This window comes from Macrosteles quadrilineatus, unplaced genomic scaffold, assembly GCF_028750875.1.
Source record: "Macrosteles quadrilineatus isolate MER2022 unplaced genomic scaffold, UCM_ALF_1.0 Scaffold_22__1_contigs__length_1958994, whole genome shotgun sequence".
Classification (NCBI taxonomy): domain Eukaryota; kingdom Metazoa; phylum Arthropoda; class Insecta; order Hemiptera; family Cicadellidae; genus Macrosteles; species Macrosteles quadrilineatus.
The window spans coordinates 15,993-36,997 of record NW_026542615.1 but is presented as its reverse complement, the minus strand read 5'-3'; the positions used below and the strand labels follow the sequence as shown (position 1 = coordinate 36,997).

General features: G+C 35.3%; 1 protein-coding gene across 1 annotated transcript; it reads left to right on the top strand.

Moving 5' to 3' along the window:
- Positions 1-817: 817 nt before the first annotated feature.
- Positions 818-20,241, top strand: LOC129005511 (BTB/POZ domain-containing protein 6-like). Its single transcript, XM_054434421.1, has 7 exons — positions 818-1,058; positions 2,583-2,713; positions 2,912-3,116; positions 14,627-14,792; positions 16,891-17,060; positions 17,301-17,498; positions 17,791-20,241. Exons 1-7 carry the CDS (start codon positions 945-947, stop codon positions 18,127-18,129), a joined length of 1,323 nt encoding a protein of 440 aa, XP_054290396.1. The 5' UTR covers positions 818-944; the 3' UTR covers positions 18,130-20,241.
- The last annotated feature ends 764 nt before the right edge of the window (positions 20,242-21,005 follow it).

Genomic DNA, 21,005 nt, shown 5'->3' with positions numbered 1-21,005 from the left:
CCTAGCCGGAAATTCGAGAACAATCGGCCGTGTTTACATCCGGTTTCGAGCATTCAAAATGGTGCTCCAATTGAGACTGCCGCCGACTGTGAAGTGCGCGATGTAGTTAGATTTATAGGTGCTAAAGGTGTGAAAGCTATTGAATATCATCGACATAGATTAGTGAAATGTATGGCAAGAACATTATGAGTTACGGAATGGTACGCAAGTGGGTAAGGGCACCAACGTTCATGATAAGCAAGCACTGGGTACGGGGACAGTAATGACTCCGCCCAGTGCGTTACTCATCATGAACGTTGGTGGGGTCTATTTAAATGCCCTTATCCACTTGCGTGCCATTATGGCACTTATAATGTTCTCGCCATACACTTCAATAATCTGTCGATGATTTCAATGGCTTTTACACCTTTAGCACCTAAAAATCTAATTACGGCGCGCACTTCACAGTCGGTGGCAGTCTCAATTGGCGGCACCATTTTGAATGCTCGAAACCGGATGTAAACACGGCCGATTGTACTCGAATTTCCGGCTAGGTCTTACCAATAGATGCCCGTACAGAGCGCAAATGTCGAAAATTCCAATCGCAGTGCTAGAACGGAGAAATTTAAAAACGGTACTTACTTAAAAAACATGCCTCGTAAAAATAAAAAATAGTTCTTATGGTTCTGTTGGTCTCACTCTCACTGACTGTATGACCAGTGACCACGTATGACTCAGCCAGGACTCAGCTCAGATTTCGCTTTCACTCAGTCTGGTTCATGTTTTCGGATGCTCACTGCTGTCAAAGCTGTCATAACAAAACACTATTAGGTTAGGATTAGGAATAATGGAATGTTTATCCTGTCAGAAATGCTTTCTCAGGCTTCTAATTTGATTCATCTTCTGTAACTTTATTACTTTATTATAGTTGACTTGAGTGCTGGTCAAAATTATTAGCCATAAAAATGGAGGATGATTGGCAAACTCAAAAATCGTGTATACGTGAACGAGCTGAGGTGTTATTTTCAACTAAGGATCTAAGTGATTGTGAATTTTTAGTGGGAACTGACAAAGTAAAGGTATGTCTTTGAAAAATGTGTCTCGATTGTAAATCATATAATCCAAGTCCTATTCCTAACCATACTATTTAATTAATTTTAGAATTGTAGCTATGTAGCCTACTTCCGTCATTTTGTGGGATCTTAATAATTCTTTGGCAATTTTTTTACTGTGGGTTGGCCTAACATAGATTAGGGCCTAGCACTTAAGTTATTTATTCATATACTATAGGTAGGCCTACCCTGTGGTTGCTGCTAGGCATCCACCTAAATTGATGTAGGCTAGGCCCCTAACTTATATTGATGTTATAAGTTGGTGTAGCGTTTCACCGTCTCTTAATTGAGCGTACGGTAATCTATAGTTATTTTAATTTAGAATGTGTTGTAACTGTTGTTTAACAGGTTCAGTCCCAGCCGTCACACCCCCTGTATGTAAAGCTTCTCATCACACGGGAGTAAGTGTGTTAATAGGTTCAGTACCGACTGTCACACTCCTCTGTATGTAAAGCTTTTCACCAATGAGTGAGTGTGTTAACAGGTCCAGTCCCAGCCGTCACACTCCCGTGTATGTAAAGCTTCTCACCGTACGGGAGTGAGTGTGTTAAGTTTTTTAGCCTTTTGGCCTTAATCTAGGCTAATATTTGGTGAATCACGTGATTACCTACAATGCAAGTATAAAGAACAAAGAAATGTGTTGAAGTTAAGTTACTTGATCCGGTGTTGATATAGGGATCGAAGTAATTTTAGGTAATGCTTATCCACCCATCGTAGGCTACTGTCCACATACAATTGTTTAGAGTCAAAATTTACATAACCTTCATAATGTATTTTTGTTAATTCAATTAACCTGAAACTCAATTTTTTTCAGCATCAAAATTATTTTTTTAGGCTATTTTATTTTCCTGTTCTTGTCAGGGCATACTCTCCCTTTTTAGAGTAGTGGTGGTAGCAAAAAGTTAACTTAAACCTCTGTAGACCCTTGAACTTTACTCGCGACCGGTACATTGATAGGTAGGCTAATATTTGTTAGGTTAGGTTATTTGTTAACAGCCTTAACTTAGGTTATAACGCTAAATCTTCCAAATTATTAATAAATCATAGGCTACCATAAATTTTTACTCATCTTTCCATTATTCTTATGTTGTTTTTCCAAAGCTACCCTAGCCGATGATTTAGGCCACGTCCTAGCTGGACGGCAACAGCGACGCGACCAACGGTCGCTGCTGTCGGCAACAAAATGTGTGTTCACACTGAGCGGCGCGACAAGGCCCGCAATATGGACTGAGGCAGTTGTGGTGGATGCCGCTTTGTCGCGTCGCTGGTGTATCGCTACCAAATACAAACATGTTTACGATTCTTAAAGCGCCTTACTTTCTAAAAGGAGTTAGAGGTTATGGGGCATCCGACCATTTGTATTTGCTACAACACATTTCTTTGTTCTTAATCCAACAAATTTAATTTATTATGTCCTGGTAACTATGTCTTGAGTACCGTACCTGTTTTCATATTGGGCTACCCTATTTAAAATCATTAATTCATTTGTAGATACCTAGTCACAAATTGTTTCTTGGAATGGCGAGTCCAGTTTTCTATGCAATGTTTTATGGAGAGATGGCCGAAAAGAGCTCTATTGAAATCAAAGACATCGAGCCTGATGCATTCAGAGGCATGCTGCAGTAAGTATTTAAATATTTTAAAGACAAAGTAGCCTTTAAGTCTTATATTCTTATGTTCTTTAACTTATTTAACTAGGCTGGTAAAAAAACTTATACCAAATCCTATATCATAATAAATGTACCATACAATATTTATCATTTTTACTTATCTCCAGTTTATAAGTAAAGCAGTGTAATTGCTCATGTTCTGATTGTCAGGTACATTTACTCAGACAAAGTGGACTTTGAGTCATGTACGCACGCCTGTACAGTCTACTCAGCCGCTATGAAGTATCTTCTGCCTTACCTTGAAGAATATTGCATCAAATACTTAAGAGAAAATATAACAGCCAATTCTGCCTGTGAACTGTACGAGTTTTCTTTATTTCATGATATTACCGACATCAAGGAAATGTGTTTGCAGGTAGCCTATTTATTATATTTGTTTAGAAAATAAACCTATTCAATAAGATCAGTTGTTGACTCACTGGAGAATTATACCATCACATTTACAAATTATTAAGTTATTCTCCACAATCAATATAAATTGTATTCTTTTTTAATATAGAAGCCAGCTAGGTTAATGGCGGCGCACTAGCCTGACTAAGACAATGAGTGGTTGTAGGCCTATGCCTAGCTTCAGCGTCAAGATGGACGTTGTAGACTTAGCTGTTACTTAGTATTTGTATCGTAGGCAAGTTAAGCATAAGAAAAAGCGATACTGGGTCCAACTGATATTAACTTTCAGGTCCACTTAAGGGCATTTTAGCGAATTTCCCATATAGGGAATAAGCTATTACCCAGTGTTGGGGAAGCTACTTTTAAAATGTAGCTAGCTACAACTACTGCTACATTTCCAAAAAAGTAGCTTAGCTACAGCTACAGCTACAGCTCCGAAAAAGTAGCTAGCTACAACTACAGCTACAATGAAATGTAGCTGCAGCTACAATTTTAGCTACTTTTCCAAAGACGTTACTATTTTTCCACGCACATTAGGTAAATGTAAAATTAATTGCAACTACATTTTTATTGAACAAACATTTAAACAAAAAATGTCAGTGATTATTTAAAATACTTTTTTGTGTTACAGAGCCTAGCCTACTGAAATTGGAGTTTATTGCCTTTCTTTATTTTTAATGTTAAAAACGACATTGCTATAACTTTTAACCATGTAGTGATAAGTTACTTGTTCTATGAATAACACTTTTCTATGTCAAGAAATCGTCCTTTATTGTCATTATGTATACCGGTAGGGCAAATTGTGCTTCAACCTAGTTGGTGCAGAAAACAGTATTCAGCAACTTATCCTGAAATCGGCTTTTAATTTAAACATGTTGAAAATTGTCAAGTAAAAATAACATGTAGGCCTACTTGGCTATGTAACAAGTTGGCTATAGTATGCTTGTTCTTGCAAGGACTAAATAGATATACAGTATTCCTAATAATTGAACTTGGAACTTTGTATTCGTCTTAAACCATAGCATAGCCTAGGAATAGTCCTAGATACAAGAGCTGTTAGCAGGAGCAAACTATGCTATTTTTTAAATGTAAGTTTCATTTCATGTTATATGGAGATTTTTTCTTTACAATTATCATGTAGTCTAGGTATATCTTAAATCTCATCAGGTAATTTCTTCTTTGTTAATTTAGTAAACATTTGAAAAATATTCGTAATCTAACCAAGGAAGGGCTTGTGATGATGAACCACAATCAACAGCTGAATCAAAGGTTGATAGACCAGCTTTCTCATTATTTTAAGGTTTAGTGTTGGTGTCCATTAAAACCCAAGTTGAAACACTATCGATATAATAAAGAAACTAAATTGATTACTAATTTCCCTGCCAACCACTTGCAAGCATTCAATAGCTTCTCTTGTCACAGGTAACGTTTAAACGTCGTCTGCATCTAGCGATTTTATTTTATCTGACAGTAATCATAGAGTAGTAAATTGGAAATGAGAGCCAAAAATTTGGATAACACTCATTTAATGGCCTCCATGTCCACACAACGTTGTAATAGGGAATGAAACGGCTGCAACCAGCTGTATGAAGCCAAGAAAGTAGGCCTAATTTTTTTGAAAATCTCAGTTTGATATTGAAAGAGGTTGTTTCACGTAAGGTTGAGGTTATGATAAAAATCACTATCTCAAACAATGTTAATGTAGCGAGAAAAGTAGCTAAAATTCCGCTACAACTACTTTAAAAATGTAGCTAGCTACAGCTAAAGCTACAAAATCTTAAAAGTAGCGTAGCTACAGCTAACGCTACAAAAAAAGTAGCGCGCTACTGTAGCGTCGCTACTTGTAGCGCGCTACTTCCCAACACTGCTATTACCGTAGGTCTCATGGTAAGACCTAGACCCGGGACCGATTTCCTTTTTCGTTTTGAGGTCCCCTGAGGCCAAAAACACCATCCGTTCAAATTCATATATATATATATATTTATATATATATATTTATATATATATTTATTTATATTTATATATATTTATATGTATATATATTTATATATATATATTTATATATATATATACACGGCCGCGCCCGGGAAGCCAGTCACATAAAATATACACTGGAAGTCAGTCAGTTGCACCCCCCAATATATTTCAAGACTATGATATATATATAATATATGTTGGTAAATATCTTAAGCCTAGACATATCTGAACGTATATATCTCTTTTTTTCTTAAAAATACTAAAATATAATTACGTAAAAAATGCTATGCTAATGCAGTCACCACCGCATTTGCATGGGAAAGCCAGTCACGTAAAATTTGTGCTGCTAAGCCAGTCACTATATATTTTACCGCATACCACTGGAATCCAGTCACTGAAAATCCACCCGGGTATCCCGTCACTTCAGTCACTTTCACCCCTGCCCTTCTACTTTGTGATATTTATTTGTTCTACAAGCTTGAAAATCCGCACCTCAAACAAATGGATTATGCTTCAGGCATTGAGCACTCTCATAACCCATCTTTCGCACTTAATTTTAATTAGTTGTCTTCCAGATTACTTAACAATTACTATTCTACAGATTAAATACCTAAATGTCAATGTAATCTTTGGTCGTCTTAATAGTCGTCCTGGCAACTGTGGATACAAATATGTACCGTACTAATTCGCAAGCGTAAGGTGGGAAGTTATTGCTTTATAGTCGCACAATTAGGCCTATTGTTGAGTCCTTGGAGGCAAGCGGCCATCTTGGATGATTTCAAAAAGCTGCAAAATTTATCGTCCAAAAATATTTTTCAAACACCAAAGTGTTTATAATTTAAATAGCTAGTATACTGTGGGATTAGAAATGTTCTTTGTAGTTTTGAATTATTCTCCAAGGGAGTCCATAAAATAAGTTAACGGTCACGGTCATCTTGGAAAAAGGCCAACTAATACGAAAACAATATCCTGTGTTGCGCGGGCCGTAGCACACAAATAGTTTTCCCGCCTCAAACAATCAAAGGCGTGTGGAACAAGGCAAAATTCTTGTCTCTTTTGTGGCGAGAGGTAGGGGCGAGCCTAACGGGTTCCATTGATGGGCTACCCGGCTACCGACCGACCTGGGGTAGCGTAGCGACTAGCGAACCAGTGGATGGTTAAAGGTTCTGCCGGTTATTTCCATCTTATTGCTGGTTCTCGAGCTTTTTGAGCTCGTTGTACAGTGAAATATTACTTCCCTATTTTATATAGCCACAATCAAAGCGATTTTTACAAGAAAGAATGAAGATATAGACTCAGTGATGTGTGGTTACTTAATTAAATCATGTTCCTTGATTGTTTACCCTTTTGTAAGAGCCAATAATCAATCAACTTATATTTCTTTATTTTTCGATTTATTATCTATATAAATTCAAGAGGTAGCCCTGTACCTGGTTAACAAATATACCGATTACATTTAACGTGTTTTCTTTGAGTTACGCCCCATGGGATTCCAAAGTTTCACAATGTTTACATTTTTGAAGAATGTAGATAACAGAATGTTTAACGAAGTCAGCTTTAAATGCTGTCAATAAAGTTCTTTGATTTTGCGGTCCAAAAGGTAGAAACGATTCGATTTGTGAAACTTTTAACTTTTGCTACGGGCCTGTTAATTGGAGATTCTGACATTCTTAATTTAAGGAAGTAAACATATTAACATGACGTGTTTGGAGTGGGATTTGAAATATGTGACGTGTATCAAACTTTTTCTCTTCAAAATCCTCTCCGATGTAAAACACAGGTACGGCAGCTAGGTTTATTAGAATTCAAAAGTTTTTTAATTGTCCTCCAATGTTTAGAAATTATTTTTCGATCAAGTTGTTTAATGAATAAATAATTGTTTTGCCAAATTATGTTTCGAAAACAGGAACTAAAAATAGATCAGGAAATAGATATTTTAGTTCAGAAAACAAAGCCAATCAAATAGGCCTACGTACTTTTTAAATAAAAACACTGGTCATATGGTTTTTAACTTTGCTGTTTATTTACTTCAATAAATTTCAAATAAAAATCACCACAGGTACTAATCTATATAAATAAAATTAGAGTTTTGTCTGTACATTGCTCAGAATCATCAACTTTTAGATTATTTTTACGTTTTAAACATTCAAGAATCCGAAAAAAGTTTCATCTCAATTCCGTTATTATCTCAATCATCAATTATTATCTCAATTCCGTTGTTGTCTATCTTCCGTCTGTCACGATCCAAAGGCCATTTTACGCGGCCTTCTCCTGAAAACGAGAGTACCTATCAAGATCCTCGAATCATTTTAATGTATTCACTGGATTGGCGAAAGTGTCTTTAGCTATTAAAATATGGCCTCGCTACTTTGTAAAAAAAACTTACGGACGTTTAAAACCCAATTTTGTGCGATTTTTGTCAAGTTTTCTCACAATGTTTATCACATAATCATCATATGAAATAGCGAACAGCTGTTCGGATCAAGATTATTTTTCTCTAGCTGTCACTGATATGTTTACATTAAATATTGTTTACAAATACCGCAATCATTTCAGATCAAGTTTCAAAAGCAAATCCAAACCAAGTTGGATTAAAACCGTTTTTCCTTACATAACGGATTTAATTAATCGCAAGTGCAATAATGTGTAGGGTAACCGTAAATGAAAATAGAGCTTCTTTGTGTATAGAATTTCTATCGAGTTTTGGGTTTATAACCGGGGAAAAGACTTTGACTCAGTGTTCTATATGCCTGGGAAACTTACAATTTTTACATAAGCGTTACCAATAGCTTACATATAAGGTTTCAACTCGTTGACGGCACTTCAATGGTGGTTGTGTAAAGTGTTTAGAGACAACTGCAGTGGGTGATTGTAACAGAGGTTTACGGATTATGCTCAAATCGTATTTCTAATGTGTCTTCTCAACGCTATGTGCTTCTCGCTGGACCATACGTCCAACAGACCAATTATCCATCTCTTGGGTTCGTAGGCTTAAACAATTATTCATAAGTTGGCAGCGCATATAACTCAGTGTTCCGTACGGACAGGCCAAGAGCACCTTTGATAGTGAAATTTCCAACCTGAATGTTTAATGGCGAGGTTGAGGTATAGTATTTTAACTATATATCGTTTGGTTAGTTAGGTAAGGTTAACCTAACCTAACTAACCAAACGATATATGGAATTAAACAATCAAATAATCAATATTACTAATTTAGTTGTTTGTGCCAACAGATATGGAAGTGTACCCCTCATAGATCTATTACGCATTTTTTTTTTACTTGAAACTGTCAGATACTGTATTTGTTTGTATATAATAGTTTGGCTAGCATATCTGAAAATATGCAAACCAATAGTTTTTCTTTATTTAGGAAGGTTTCAACTGACCACTAGAGGATCCCCGTGCGTAGAACGGGCACACAGCTAGTAATTAATATTTAATTAATACATCTTATCTTACTAATATTGTGAAAGTTTGTGTGTTTGTTTGTTTGTTTGAAGTTCAATCACGCATTAACTACTGGCACAGAAGATATACTGTTTTTAATTTATAAATAATTTGTCATATTGTGCGAATCTTGGTGATTTGAATTTGGTGATTTGCTTTTTTCTGCTGTTTAGGTGCAGTGGTAGAACATTATTATGGATATGGTAGATGTTTTATACTATATTATACCGTAAATTAAAGAAACGACACGACGAGTGTCGTTGTCAATAATGTCGTCTGATTCTGACTGATGTCAGATGTTACACTGAATCGGTCACAGGGATAATAATTAGTTGTAACCTACCACTAGCTTACCTAACTAAGTTTGAGTGTTGCTATTTGCAGTGTGGGATGATTTCACTGGATAGTTTAGCTATCTATTTCAGAAAAATAAAGTTTAAAATAAATCAAATTCTAGGATCTGTTCTTAAGTTGTGGCCGTTTTGAGATGGATGCTTTCAGAGTTCAGTTTAGCCTAGCCTGAACAACTGGATTAGTAGCTTGACTTAGTGGTTCATCCATGTTTAGTTTATAAACACTAATCAATGCCTAATCTAGATTATAGGTGCCTTATTCTACTCTGTTTTAAAACTAATATACATAGGCATAAGCTTTAATTTTTGTATTAAATACTGGGTGCATCATTAAGGTAACTCCGTTAGGTTGCTTTTTATAAATAAATAATTTCATAAATCACTGATACCCTATATCATCTAAGTGTGCTCAGTAGCTCAGTACATAATGACACTCTCTCAAAAAAGTACTAATCCTAACCCAAAAAAATATAGATAGGTAGCTTTAGGCCTACAGAGGATGAGTGTTTATATTTATATCACTTATATTTATATGTCTGTGGTTAGGTTTTGGTTATGTTTGCCTTAAGATGGCTATAAGCTTAGGACTAGATATCAAATAAACTCCCAATTAACTTATAGTGCAGCCTAGCCCTAATTGGTCAGTGTCAATGAAATAGTGCAATATCAAGGACAACCAAACTTGGATATACAACCATGTTTATACCTAAGGTTCCTTTTTGGTACTCACCAACAAGGATCAACCGTAATTATTTTCAGTCAGAAAGTGTCCTGAGTTTCCAGAAAATTGTAACTTATTACATTTTAAAAATTGAGGGTAAATTAAACGTTTCGGTTCTGGTTTTGGAGCGAATCCAAGTTCTTGCAGTGACTAATACTTCAAAGGAAGGAAGGTGGGAAGATTTTCATACTACTAATAGCCTTCTTTGAATTCAGCGTGAAAAATACTGGGTAATTTCTATAGTTTCGGCCATTTAGGGGAACCAAACAAATTTTTAAAAACTCTTCTATCTCATCATTTCAGTAAACTATGATATTATTATTTGAATAGAAGTTAAATGTCAAGAAAAAAATACCGCAAATTATTATTTTTGGGATAGCATTACATTGACCAAGGAATACTCTCAAAGTGTAAAGTTTCCCGAACAAAGCTCGGTCCCCAGCTACTTGTCAAACAACGCAATAATGTACGTTATTTCATAAAATTTGTACCTGAGAAATGTACAAATGGAAAATGCATTTCTCGTAAGTGTAAGCAAATCTTAAAATGATAGGATTTGTAATGATACGATCTTAAAACGAGCAATTCAGTATTCTTATTCAAAACACCAAACACCCGCCACTGGATCAAAATATGCCCGCGCGGCGCAACCCGGCACGGTGGGAAGCCCCTCTCGTACAATTTAAATTACGTACATAAGCCAAAAATTAAAAAATATGATTTAGAACATTTTACTTTTTGTATACAGAATCCACTGTTTTTAAACTTACCTGACCAAAAAATAAAATAAAGTAGTAGCCGACAAAAAAAGTTCCGTGGAAATTTGCCATGTCACGTTTCATAAAACATTTAAAATAATCGACTTTATTTGAATATTTAAAATGAAAAGTACCGGGGGACCGAGCCGTGGCTCAGTATGTTTATTTCGATTGTAAAAGATGTATAAAGGAAACTCGTGTTTTCTTTATAACTAATTTCGGCTTTTATTGTTTAAGTTTCGGTGGAATTTTAATTTACTATGATGTAACTTTAAATGGACAATGCAACACATTAATTTATTTTAATCTTACACATTTCTGTTATTGTAAATAAATCATAGAAATTTTAAAAAATTAAAGTAGTATTTTTTTTAAATACTTCCCTAATGAAAGAATTAATATGCGATCACAGGTTAATACAGTAGCAATCAACTACACAACATTAAAACAGCACAGTGTATGTAAGGGGTGTGATTTATTTCTTGGTACTAAATTAAGTCATTCTTCAAGTATAAGTAAAACTTCAGCATGGGCATACTCTCTAACGTACTATCATATGATGGATTAGCTGAAGGCAGATAAGTCCGATTCAAGCTTATATTGCTTACTATAAAGATTGTTGTAATACAATTAACTTTAACTAGTGGTCGAAAACTAGACCAAAAATATGTAATGTACAGGTTTCAAATGATTTAGGCCTAAAACTTTTTTCCCCGTGTGAGTAACTAAGGACTTCTGGATAATTTAAATATGATATTTATATGTTTCTTACTCAGGAACAATGCCGTTCTGGGACACTATATAAATGGACGTTAACGTGATTATAAATTTGCATTTTACATAGTCAAAATACAATAGGTATTGCGCAACCGTGATATGTTAAGTCATTAACCTTGGTTTACTAATAAAAACTACACCGTATGCTTACTCAAACAAAACAAAACTTGCTTACTGTACAGCAATAAATCACGTAAAGAACAAAACAAAATGAAAATGTAGACTAGAAGACTACTGATACCGTAGTCATCCTAGGCTACTACTACATGATGTTTCAGAACAGAAGTACTGTATGGGGATAAAAATATTAAATAACTCATAAAACACCATAAAATCATAGTACTGTACTTAAGTCTTTCTGGTAATAATAACAATGATAAAAATAAGATAAAGATAAAAATGATGTAAAACACCTCTTATTATTTCTCTTTGTTCTATTCTTTCTTTGGTTTCTCTACATCCACAAGTTGTCATGGTTACTAATCACCCAACGACCCAACCACAAAATATTGTAGTGTTGTGACAGCAGACAGAAGCAGACGATTGTCAGTATGTCAGTGTCAGTGCAAGATTGTCAGTCTGTAGGTGCGAGCGTATAGGTTGACCTTGACGATACTGATCGATATTTCTCCGTTTTGCTTCCATCTTATTTTTGTTAAATGAACTGTAATATTTCAATAATTGGGAACCTACTGCACATAAAAATTACCGTAAATAGTTAAATATATCGTTCATATCGAAATATTAGACTGAAAAATACAGTTAATAAAACATTTTCTTGGGATTTGTGAGGTTATATAATATATAGGCATCATGATGATGCGACTCCAGTTAAGCGAGGTTCTACTGTATTTGCAAGTTAAAGTTACAAATAGAAAACCCATTATGGTTTATGATGTAAAACACCTCTTATTATTTCTCTTTGTTCTATTCTTTCTTTGGTTTCTCTACATCCACAAGTTGTCATGGTTACTAATCACCCAACGACCCAACCACAAAATATTGTAGTGTTGTGACAGCAGACAGAAGCAGACGATTGTCAGTATGTCAGTGTCAGTGCAAGATTGTCAGTCTGTAGGTGTGAGCGTATAGGTTGACCTTGACGATACTGATCGATATTTCTCCGTTTTGCTTCCATCTTATTTTTGTTAAATGAACTGTAATATTTCAATAATTGGGAACCTACTGCACATAAAAATTACCGTAAATAGTTAAATATATCGTTCATATCGAAATATTAGACTGAAAAATACAGTTAATAAAACATTTTCTTGGGATTTGTGAGGTTATATAATATATAGGCATCATGATGATGCGACTCCAGTTAAGCGAGGTTCTACTGTATTTGCAAGTTAAAGTTACAAATAGAAAACCCATTATGGTTTGTATTCAATGACCGATGTATTATACAAAATAAATTATAACTTATTTTGATATTAATCAGCAGCATTTATTACAGCTTGCAGCACTTATTGGTATATATAAATATCCCAGTTACTATTAGTAAAAAAAAAAATAAAACACAAAATTGTGTGGCCATTCAATTTTTATAAACACAGTGTTAAACATTTGACTCTGCAGAATACCGGATGGTAAAGAGTGTTTGGTTTCAAGAAAATAAAATAAAAAATAGTTTAACCTGCTTTACTATTTATTTTGAAAAATAATAGATAGGAAACCATAAGGATAGGTATGGGATTGAACTGAAATAATTGCAGGAAAACTTAAATCGTAAAGTCCACAATCTGTACATTGTTAGAGAGCGAGAGAGAGAGAGAGAGAGAGAGAGAGAGAGATTTGATAAGGAATCTGAAAAGTAAACAAATAATCGTTTCTGGCGTTCGTTATATTGTACCCCCCTCCCCCCCCCCCCCGTATTTGCACTCGTGACCACTTTTTGTTGCTTCCTTATCATTCATCCGTCCCAAAATATAATTCCTGTAATAGTTTGTTTGTAAAATTGAAATTATTATAAAAATATTTTATCTTTCGAGTGTAGTTTCATAGTTATTCTTATCAGATAGAATAATATCGTTGTCATATGTAATAGTTACTCCTTCGCGTTACGCAATTGCGTAAAAAACAGTTCCAGTATCTCGGACAAGATTCACGTATATTTCTCGAGATAAAGAAAATCCGTATAGTCCCCGGTCCGTGGAAACACTGTAAATACTAGGATAAAAAATATTGCATAAAGGAGAAGTTGACTAAAATTTCAACTGAAGGTAAAAAAATCAAAATAACTTAAAATATGAGATGATGAACGGGTAGGATCAAGATTCAACCAATTATAATTAATTAATATTCGACGATCCTTATTAGAGGTGCATCATATTTATTTGGAGTATGAACATGTTTAAACATTAACACGTAGTTAATCACGATCCCAACACAAATAGTAACAAGGAGTAAACGAAGGTTACAGACCGCTGGGTTTTACCGCTACAAAGTAGGGTAGGGTGCCGTACTGGCTACACTACTCAACGATAGAACACACGATGAGACAGTCTCCGCATTGGTATTGCAGTTACGCTTATCGACACAGGCAGCAGCACCGGTTTGCTGTTTTCATACGTATAAAGTGCACGGGAAGCCATACCTGACTGGCTTATGGGAGAGCTGACTGGCTTTCGGGCGGGTGACTGCCACACCGTGTAAATTACCAGCGCACTGACTGCCAAACCGGGTGGGCACAAAAGTATATATTTATATATATATATTTATATATGTGTCCGTTAGCGCGATAACTCGAGCAAAATTGATCCGATTTTGATTAAATTTGGTACAAACGTGTAAACCTACATTTATTCAAACGAGTTCGCGAACCAGCATAATCGGACCATGGGATCAGGGGTTTATGGGGGGTTTTATGGGGTAAAAAAGGGTTTTTCTCATTTTTGACCCTAAAAACTTTAAATTTCTAAATTTCTCTCTAGACCATTTTGAAGAGCTTAAAAAAACAAATAAGTTAGTATGTGGAAGTGTTTTTGAATGTTCATTGACTACGGAGAAAATTTAGAAAATTGTAAATTTAAAATTCCCATGTTATTCTTATGGAGAATAAATAAACTGTTCTAGTTTGCTTGTTTATGGATATATTTTAATCAAATTTGGCAATTTGGTTTATTTCATACTAAGCTATCAATATTTCAGTTGAAAAAACACACCTCAACATCTTCCCCGTAGCAGCAAACCTAACTACTCACTAAAATTAATGTTATTTAAATAGGAAATAAATCTGAACATTTATAGGGAATATTTTAGTAGAAATCAAGCCGGGTAAATGGAAATTCGCTTAGTATGCAGGTTTGCTGCGACGGGGGTATTTTAACATTTGATCAAGCTAACTATAACACAGTACACAGTAAACTAAAAACTCATTACCGGTACCTTAATTTTATTCTTCTGTATTCAACCATTGTGCATGATCAAATGTTCACAGGTTTTCCAAGACAACACCTCTGAGGTTTTGAAAAGTGCCGGTTTCTTAGAGTGTGAATTTTCCACAGTGTTAAAAATATTTGAACAGAATAAACTGGAACTGGATACAGAATTACAGCTTTTTCAAGGGCTCCAGGATTGGACAGAAGCAGAGGCTGCGAGACTTGGTAAACATTTCCACTACACCTTTCTTTTTAAATATAAAAGTATCTAGCCTATGTGAAATTTTAAATATTTTGTTGGGTATAAAACTATAGGCTAACATTAAGAGTAATTTCAATGTCTCAACTAACTTAACTGATCTAACTTAATCCCGCTAAAAAAGGTTCAAATAAGCGGGAAGGCCAAATAACACTTGAATTGACAAAAACCCATCTTATGTCAAAAGTAGATCTAAAGGTGGGAACTTTCGAATAAGATTTAGTACCTAATGTACTAACATTGTACTAGGTAGCCTGAGAGGGTGACTACAAATTTTCTGCTAATAACAAATTTGTATAGTTTGGCCAAAGTTCTAGTCACGAGGTATCCAAATGAGAGGGAGGCTATTTTGTACAGTGGCAGTTCTGGATCATATTCAAGAGAGGGGACTACCAAGGGGTTAAAAGATAGTAGAGAGTCCAAAAAATCTTTATTTCTAAAGCCGTTTGGTGACTTTCTACAGCCATTCTTAGTATTGAACTGTGTCCAAAAATCTCCCATTTCACTTGTTTATTGTTATGAGATAGTAGTTTGAGTTTAAAAAATCTTACTAATATTATAAATGTGAAAGTTTGTGTGTTTGTTTGTTTGTTTGTTTGTTTGTTTGAAGTTCAATCACGCATAAACCACTGGACGGATTGGGCTGAAATTTGGCATGATGATAGCTTACATTCCCGATTAACATATAGGCATATTCTTATCTCAAAAATCCTTTCGGGCTCCGCCCCAGTGGCTCTGTAATTCCCCATGTTAACCTTATGAGTATTCATATTTAAAGGGAATTAAAGAATTTAGTCAGCTGTTTCAACTAAAAAAGTTGGTTCTATGATATGGAAAAGCATTAAAAAGTTATAAGATTTACCAACAGGGTGCAGCACTATATTTTTTTTGCATTTATGAAAACAGCTAATTTGAACTAAGCAGCAACAAAAAACTGTGATTCGCAATGAGAACTGTCAAAGTAGGATTGTTTACAGTTATGTATATGTTTTTCATTTCATGAATAATTTGTGATATTTTGCGAATTGATAATTTATTTTTCTCTATTGTTTAGGTAAAATGGTAGAACATTATGGCTATGGTAGATGTGTAATACTATAGAATACTGTAAATTAAAAAAAAAACAAATTTTATCAAACTGTGTCCTCCACCCATTGCAATTGCAAAGCTTGAGTATAACTGCAATAAGCATTTTATACTTATATTCCAACCCCGTACGAAGGACGGGTACTCTGCTAGTTATACCATAAACTAACCAACACAAGTAGACTTCTCATCCCATTGTCAATTTGAAGCTCGATTTTTGTATCTAGATCATGTTGGTGACACTGGGCACTAGTGTCGACAACATTTTGTTTCTATTATTTTAGGATTAATTTCATAATTTTAACTTTACCGTTTGGTTATATAACTAGGGAACGAGTTATTGTTAATGGTTGGCTAATTTTACTTGGCTAAACAAAGTTTTAAATAGCAGAAATAGGAAGAAGCAAATTTCAAACAAAAAACACGATCCTAGCGGCACTGGACCAAACTAATTATAAAATTGTCTGATCCATAAGGATGACAAATCTACTAAAGGGAGTATGTTTAAATTTATTTTCTAGGGCTCAATAGGTTTTATCCCCTGTATCTCCTTGGAACTGCTACTGCTATTGTGTATCATAATGTATTGTTCCCACGAGAACAGTCGTTTCAGTACCACCCACTTCCTGCCGATGTAGTCCGATTAAACCAATGTGCTGATAATTGTTCGGTTAAAGAGATATCATTTCCGCCGAGTGTAGTCCGGTTAAACCGATGTCCAGTTAAAAGGTCTCAGGATAAGAGGGAGTCTACTGTACTGTTGACCAAGCTGTACTTATTCATTGGTCTTTTAATAAATGGCCTTAAAAAAAAACAGTGAACCTTATTCAGTAACAAAACTACAAAAAACACCTTACTCACCCTGTACTCATACTCCATTCATGTTTGTCTTTAAAAACCCCCTTAATTGTGTCCCCATAACATAGTAGAGATTATGTGTTAATACATTTTTTATCATCGCTTCACATGTTATTGTAGGAGTGTCCGTTGAATCCCTCGCCATGTCTGTTACTGAGGCTCTCTCCAAGATCATGTTCCTGATGATGACAGCTGAAGAGTTCACCAGTGGTCCGGCTCTCTCCCCTCTACTCACATCCGAGGAGAAACTCGCCATTGCCATGAACATCACCAAACCTGGCGTGATTGGGGTTGGTTTATTGTATGTTTTTAGCAACACTGTACTGTTACTTTGCTGCCCGTACCTTCATCATTCTTTCCCATTTTTTGTTCTGTTCAGAAGGCACTTTAAAATACTCAAAGAAAATAAAGTGAATATTTAAACAAAAATCATACCTTGTAAAAATAGGTGGTTTATTAAGTAATACATCTCCACCAAACAATATTAATCTGCTATGATATTTTTTGACCTGCTTGGATTGAATGTTTAGATTCCAGAGCGTATCAACAAGTCCACAGAGCCCCGTAGGCCACTGTCCCCCATGCTGCCCCCTACAGTACCCCCCATAGAGTGGAGTTTGGTCAGGGAAGTGTCAGACACCATTGTCTACCCTATCACTCGGTGGGTCAACCCCTTCCCTCGGAAAGGTCTCACTGTCTCTAGGAACATCAGGTTGAAAGGAGTCAAGGTTTGTATACTGCTATAAGTGTAGGGTATTTGTATTTGTCTGTGTGCCAGTGTCTTATCGTAACAAATTATTGTGTTTGGTTTTCTATCCTGTATCTTTGCCATTTTTTTGCTAATATTATAGAACAAGCTGTACCGCTATGTACCTGAACAGTTTTTGTTGTTAAATGATCAAACCTGAAGTAGTATATTCCCTCTGTTAGAAGTTAATTATAAAGGTTATATATGTAATTAGCCTATCACTTTATTTTAATGAAAACAAGAACTGTTTCTAATCGGCAATATCTCAACAGATTGCTTCCCAGAGGGTTTCGACCAGCGGAGAGTGCAGCCTAACCTACAAGGAGAACGTAACGATAGTTCTCAAGAAGGATTGGGCCGTAAAGTTCTCTGGAGCAAAGTACATGCTGGACACTCCGTACAACGACTCGTTCACTGTGCTGTTCACCAAACCTGTGCTGATAGAGGTAGGCAAAAAGTATTGGATCATCATACAGTTTGACAAGAACGGCGACTACCAATTCATGAGAGACGTCAACAGTGTTTACAATCTAAACAACATCAGGGTCGAACTTTACGAAGAATTCTCCCCAATTACGGAGTACTTGTTTTGTGATAAGCCCGAGGAGTAATCATATTTATTTACATAGGTACATTTATTTTTTTTAATAGTTGTACAGTCATGAATCCTATATTTTTACTGGTTAGTTGATTTTGATATTGATTTTGTGGATTAAGTGTCACTTGATTATTGCCGTCCAATTAATTTTGAGTGTAGACCTTTTATAACTTTGTTTGACTGTATGTGATTCAATTTGACTAAAATAGCTGGATACCTAAAATTGCCATATACAGGTATTTATAAAAACCGAAATTTCAGGCTTCAACTAATTTATTGAACTCTCTTGAGTGTCTGTTTTACGAGTAATTCTGTAAAAACACAAGAGTAAAACAATCTATTGTTTGAAAATCAAAATTAAATTGACATTAAGTTAAGTTAAAAACTATAATGTAAGGAAAAGCCAATTGTACTGAAAAATATGATTCCTTTCAACATTTATCTGGTGCTAAAAAACGGGCGGGGTTTGTAAGTAAGAATGGCTTTGTCGTATGGATCCGTAGTATGCTTGTACACCGCAACGAGTCTCGTCGCCACTTACTGGCATCATTTGTGAACAATATGATGCAATTTGCAGCTCTGTAGCTTTACTGTGTGTTCTTAAGGTTTTTTGGATTATCAAAATTCTCCCGCCGTGTCCAAGATAAGGTCAATGATACTTTTTTGACCACAAGAAACATATACGATGCTGAAATCCAACATCAGATGACTTAAGTTTATGACCCTAATGCAATGATAGGGATAAAATGTAGAAACAGGCTTGGGAGTTAAAAATGGCAGTGAAAATGTTCATTTCAGAAGGAATTGTGTTTTTGGCGGATACCTAGACTTCTCACAGAAGACGAGAAAGGAAAATGGGTATCTCGGCAATTTTTACACTCCATAACACATTTCCCTACTTTACCCTCACTCATTGCATTAGGGACAAAGACTTCAGTCATCTGGCAATGAATGTCGGCATCAGATATGTTTCTTGTGATCAAAAATCGTATCACTGATCTTATCTCGCACACGGCGGGAGATTCAATAAAAAGCTTTAAAACACACGGTGATGCATACAAGTCTGTTTCAGAGCTACAAATTGTGTCATTTTGTTCACAAATGATGCCAGTAAGTGGCGAGGAGCCTCGTTGTGACGTACAAGCAAACTATGGATTCATACGACAAAATGGCCGCTACTTAAAAAAACCGCTCTTTTTACTTCAAAAATTTGTCCACGCTACATTTTTTACTAAAATGATTTTTTTATAACTAAAACAGTTTTACAGCTCGTGACACCTAAGCTGGCACTTGGATAGCGTGGGCAGTGTAGGTGGGAGGAGGGTAGAGGTAGGAAAAAGACCGGACTGCAAACATTTCCGCTGCCTCAGGGGGTTGACTTCCCTTGTATTGTGTACTTGAGCGCCTTCATATGGGTAGCGAGGACAGTTGATGCAACCCGCATGACTGGACATAATGTTTTTGAATTAGGTACTAGTGGTGATCGGCCAAGTGCCAGCTTAGATGTCACGAGCTGTAATAGGAAACATAATCCATGTTTTGCACAATCTCCCCCAGCAGGGCTAAGATTGGTCATTGATTAATGATTATTGATAAGAGGGATTGTTTACGATACAATTTATGGCCTATTGACTAGAACAAAAGAATTAGACACCTGAAAAATGGTTAATTTATATGACTAGAATGAATGGTTGTATTTATAACACTGAAATAAATTTATTTTACATTACTGTCATTATAAATGGCTGATCCAGCCAGTTAGACAACAGATGAGTCTAGTCTACAGTTCCATCTGGACGCCAATGCCCATGTGCCCCCCTCGCTTACCCAAAAATTGACTTTTTAGACAACAGCAAATTTAAATGTAAGAATTTAGATTTTGTAAAAGATGCCATAAAATATATTAGGCCTATATATAAGGAAGATTTATGTATAACATACAATATACCAACCTGTTACTGTAATTAAGGCTGTGTAATATGATCTGGTTTACAACCTCTTTTTATTAGACTAGCTAGAGACACATTTAATTTAAATAAGTTTGTGTTTTGTCTAATTTTTAACTGATTGTTTAGTTAGATATCATATATGTACATTATTTATTCCATTGTAAGGAAATCAAATCAAAATAATTGCAAAAATAGAAAGTTTGTATATTTTTGTTGCTTATTACCTCAATAAATCAGTAGAGTTATATTTTAATCTATTATTTTCTAATTGTAAAAATTTAAAAAGAAGAGAAAGGTTTATTTGAAAAAAAAAAACATATATATCTGTAATATTTTTCTGTGTTTAGTATTTTTTTTAAAGTTACCTTTTGTATGTACAGAATGGACATTCCAACTATGTTAATAATTATTGGATTTTACCACTAAGACTAGAGTATACACAGCATAATGTTGGTAGGGTAAATGGTTACCTTATCCTTATAGTCTTGTTAATATTTAATTATGCTGAAAAGTTTATCCTACTGTTTGAACCTGGAGTTGTAACAATTTCACTTTACTTTTGTATCAAGAGTTGATTTAACCACTTAGCCAAGTTCCTCAACCTAAAAGACAAGTATAAGCTTCGATGGTGGTACCTACCCCAATGTTCAGTCCATTCAGTGTTTTCATTGGCTACTGTATTTTATGTCATAGGCTGAATTATACTTGTGACATAGTCAGATCACAGTGAATCTTAGATCAGTGGCGGATCCAGAGGGGGGGGGCGAAGGGGGTGACCGCCACCCCTCCTCGGGCATACATATATGTATTTTTTTATTGCATGTAATACAGTAGTGAATACACATTGTGTAAAATAATTTGTCACTCTAACTTTGGACAAAGAAATGGTATAAAACTGCCATTTTGGAGAACCCCCCAGACCCCCTGGTTCGTCCCCCCC

Excerpts from the sequence above, each read along its gene's own strand:
- LOC129005511 (XM_054434421.1), top strand. The coding sequence starts at position 945 with ATGGAGGATGATTGGCAAACTCAAAAATCGTGTATACGTGAACGAGCT. Across the intron at positions 2,714-2,911 it reads GCATTCAGAGGCATGCTGCA|GTACATTTACTCAGACAAAG; the intron begins GTAAGTATTTAA and ends TCTGATTGTCAG. Across the intron at positions 3,117-14,626 it reads TCAAGGAAATGTGTTTGCAG|GTTTTCCAAGACAACACCTC; the intron begins GTAGCCTATTTA and ends AAATGTTCACAG.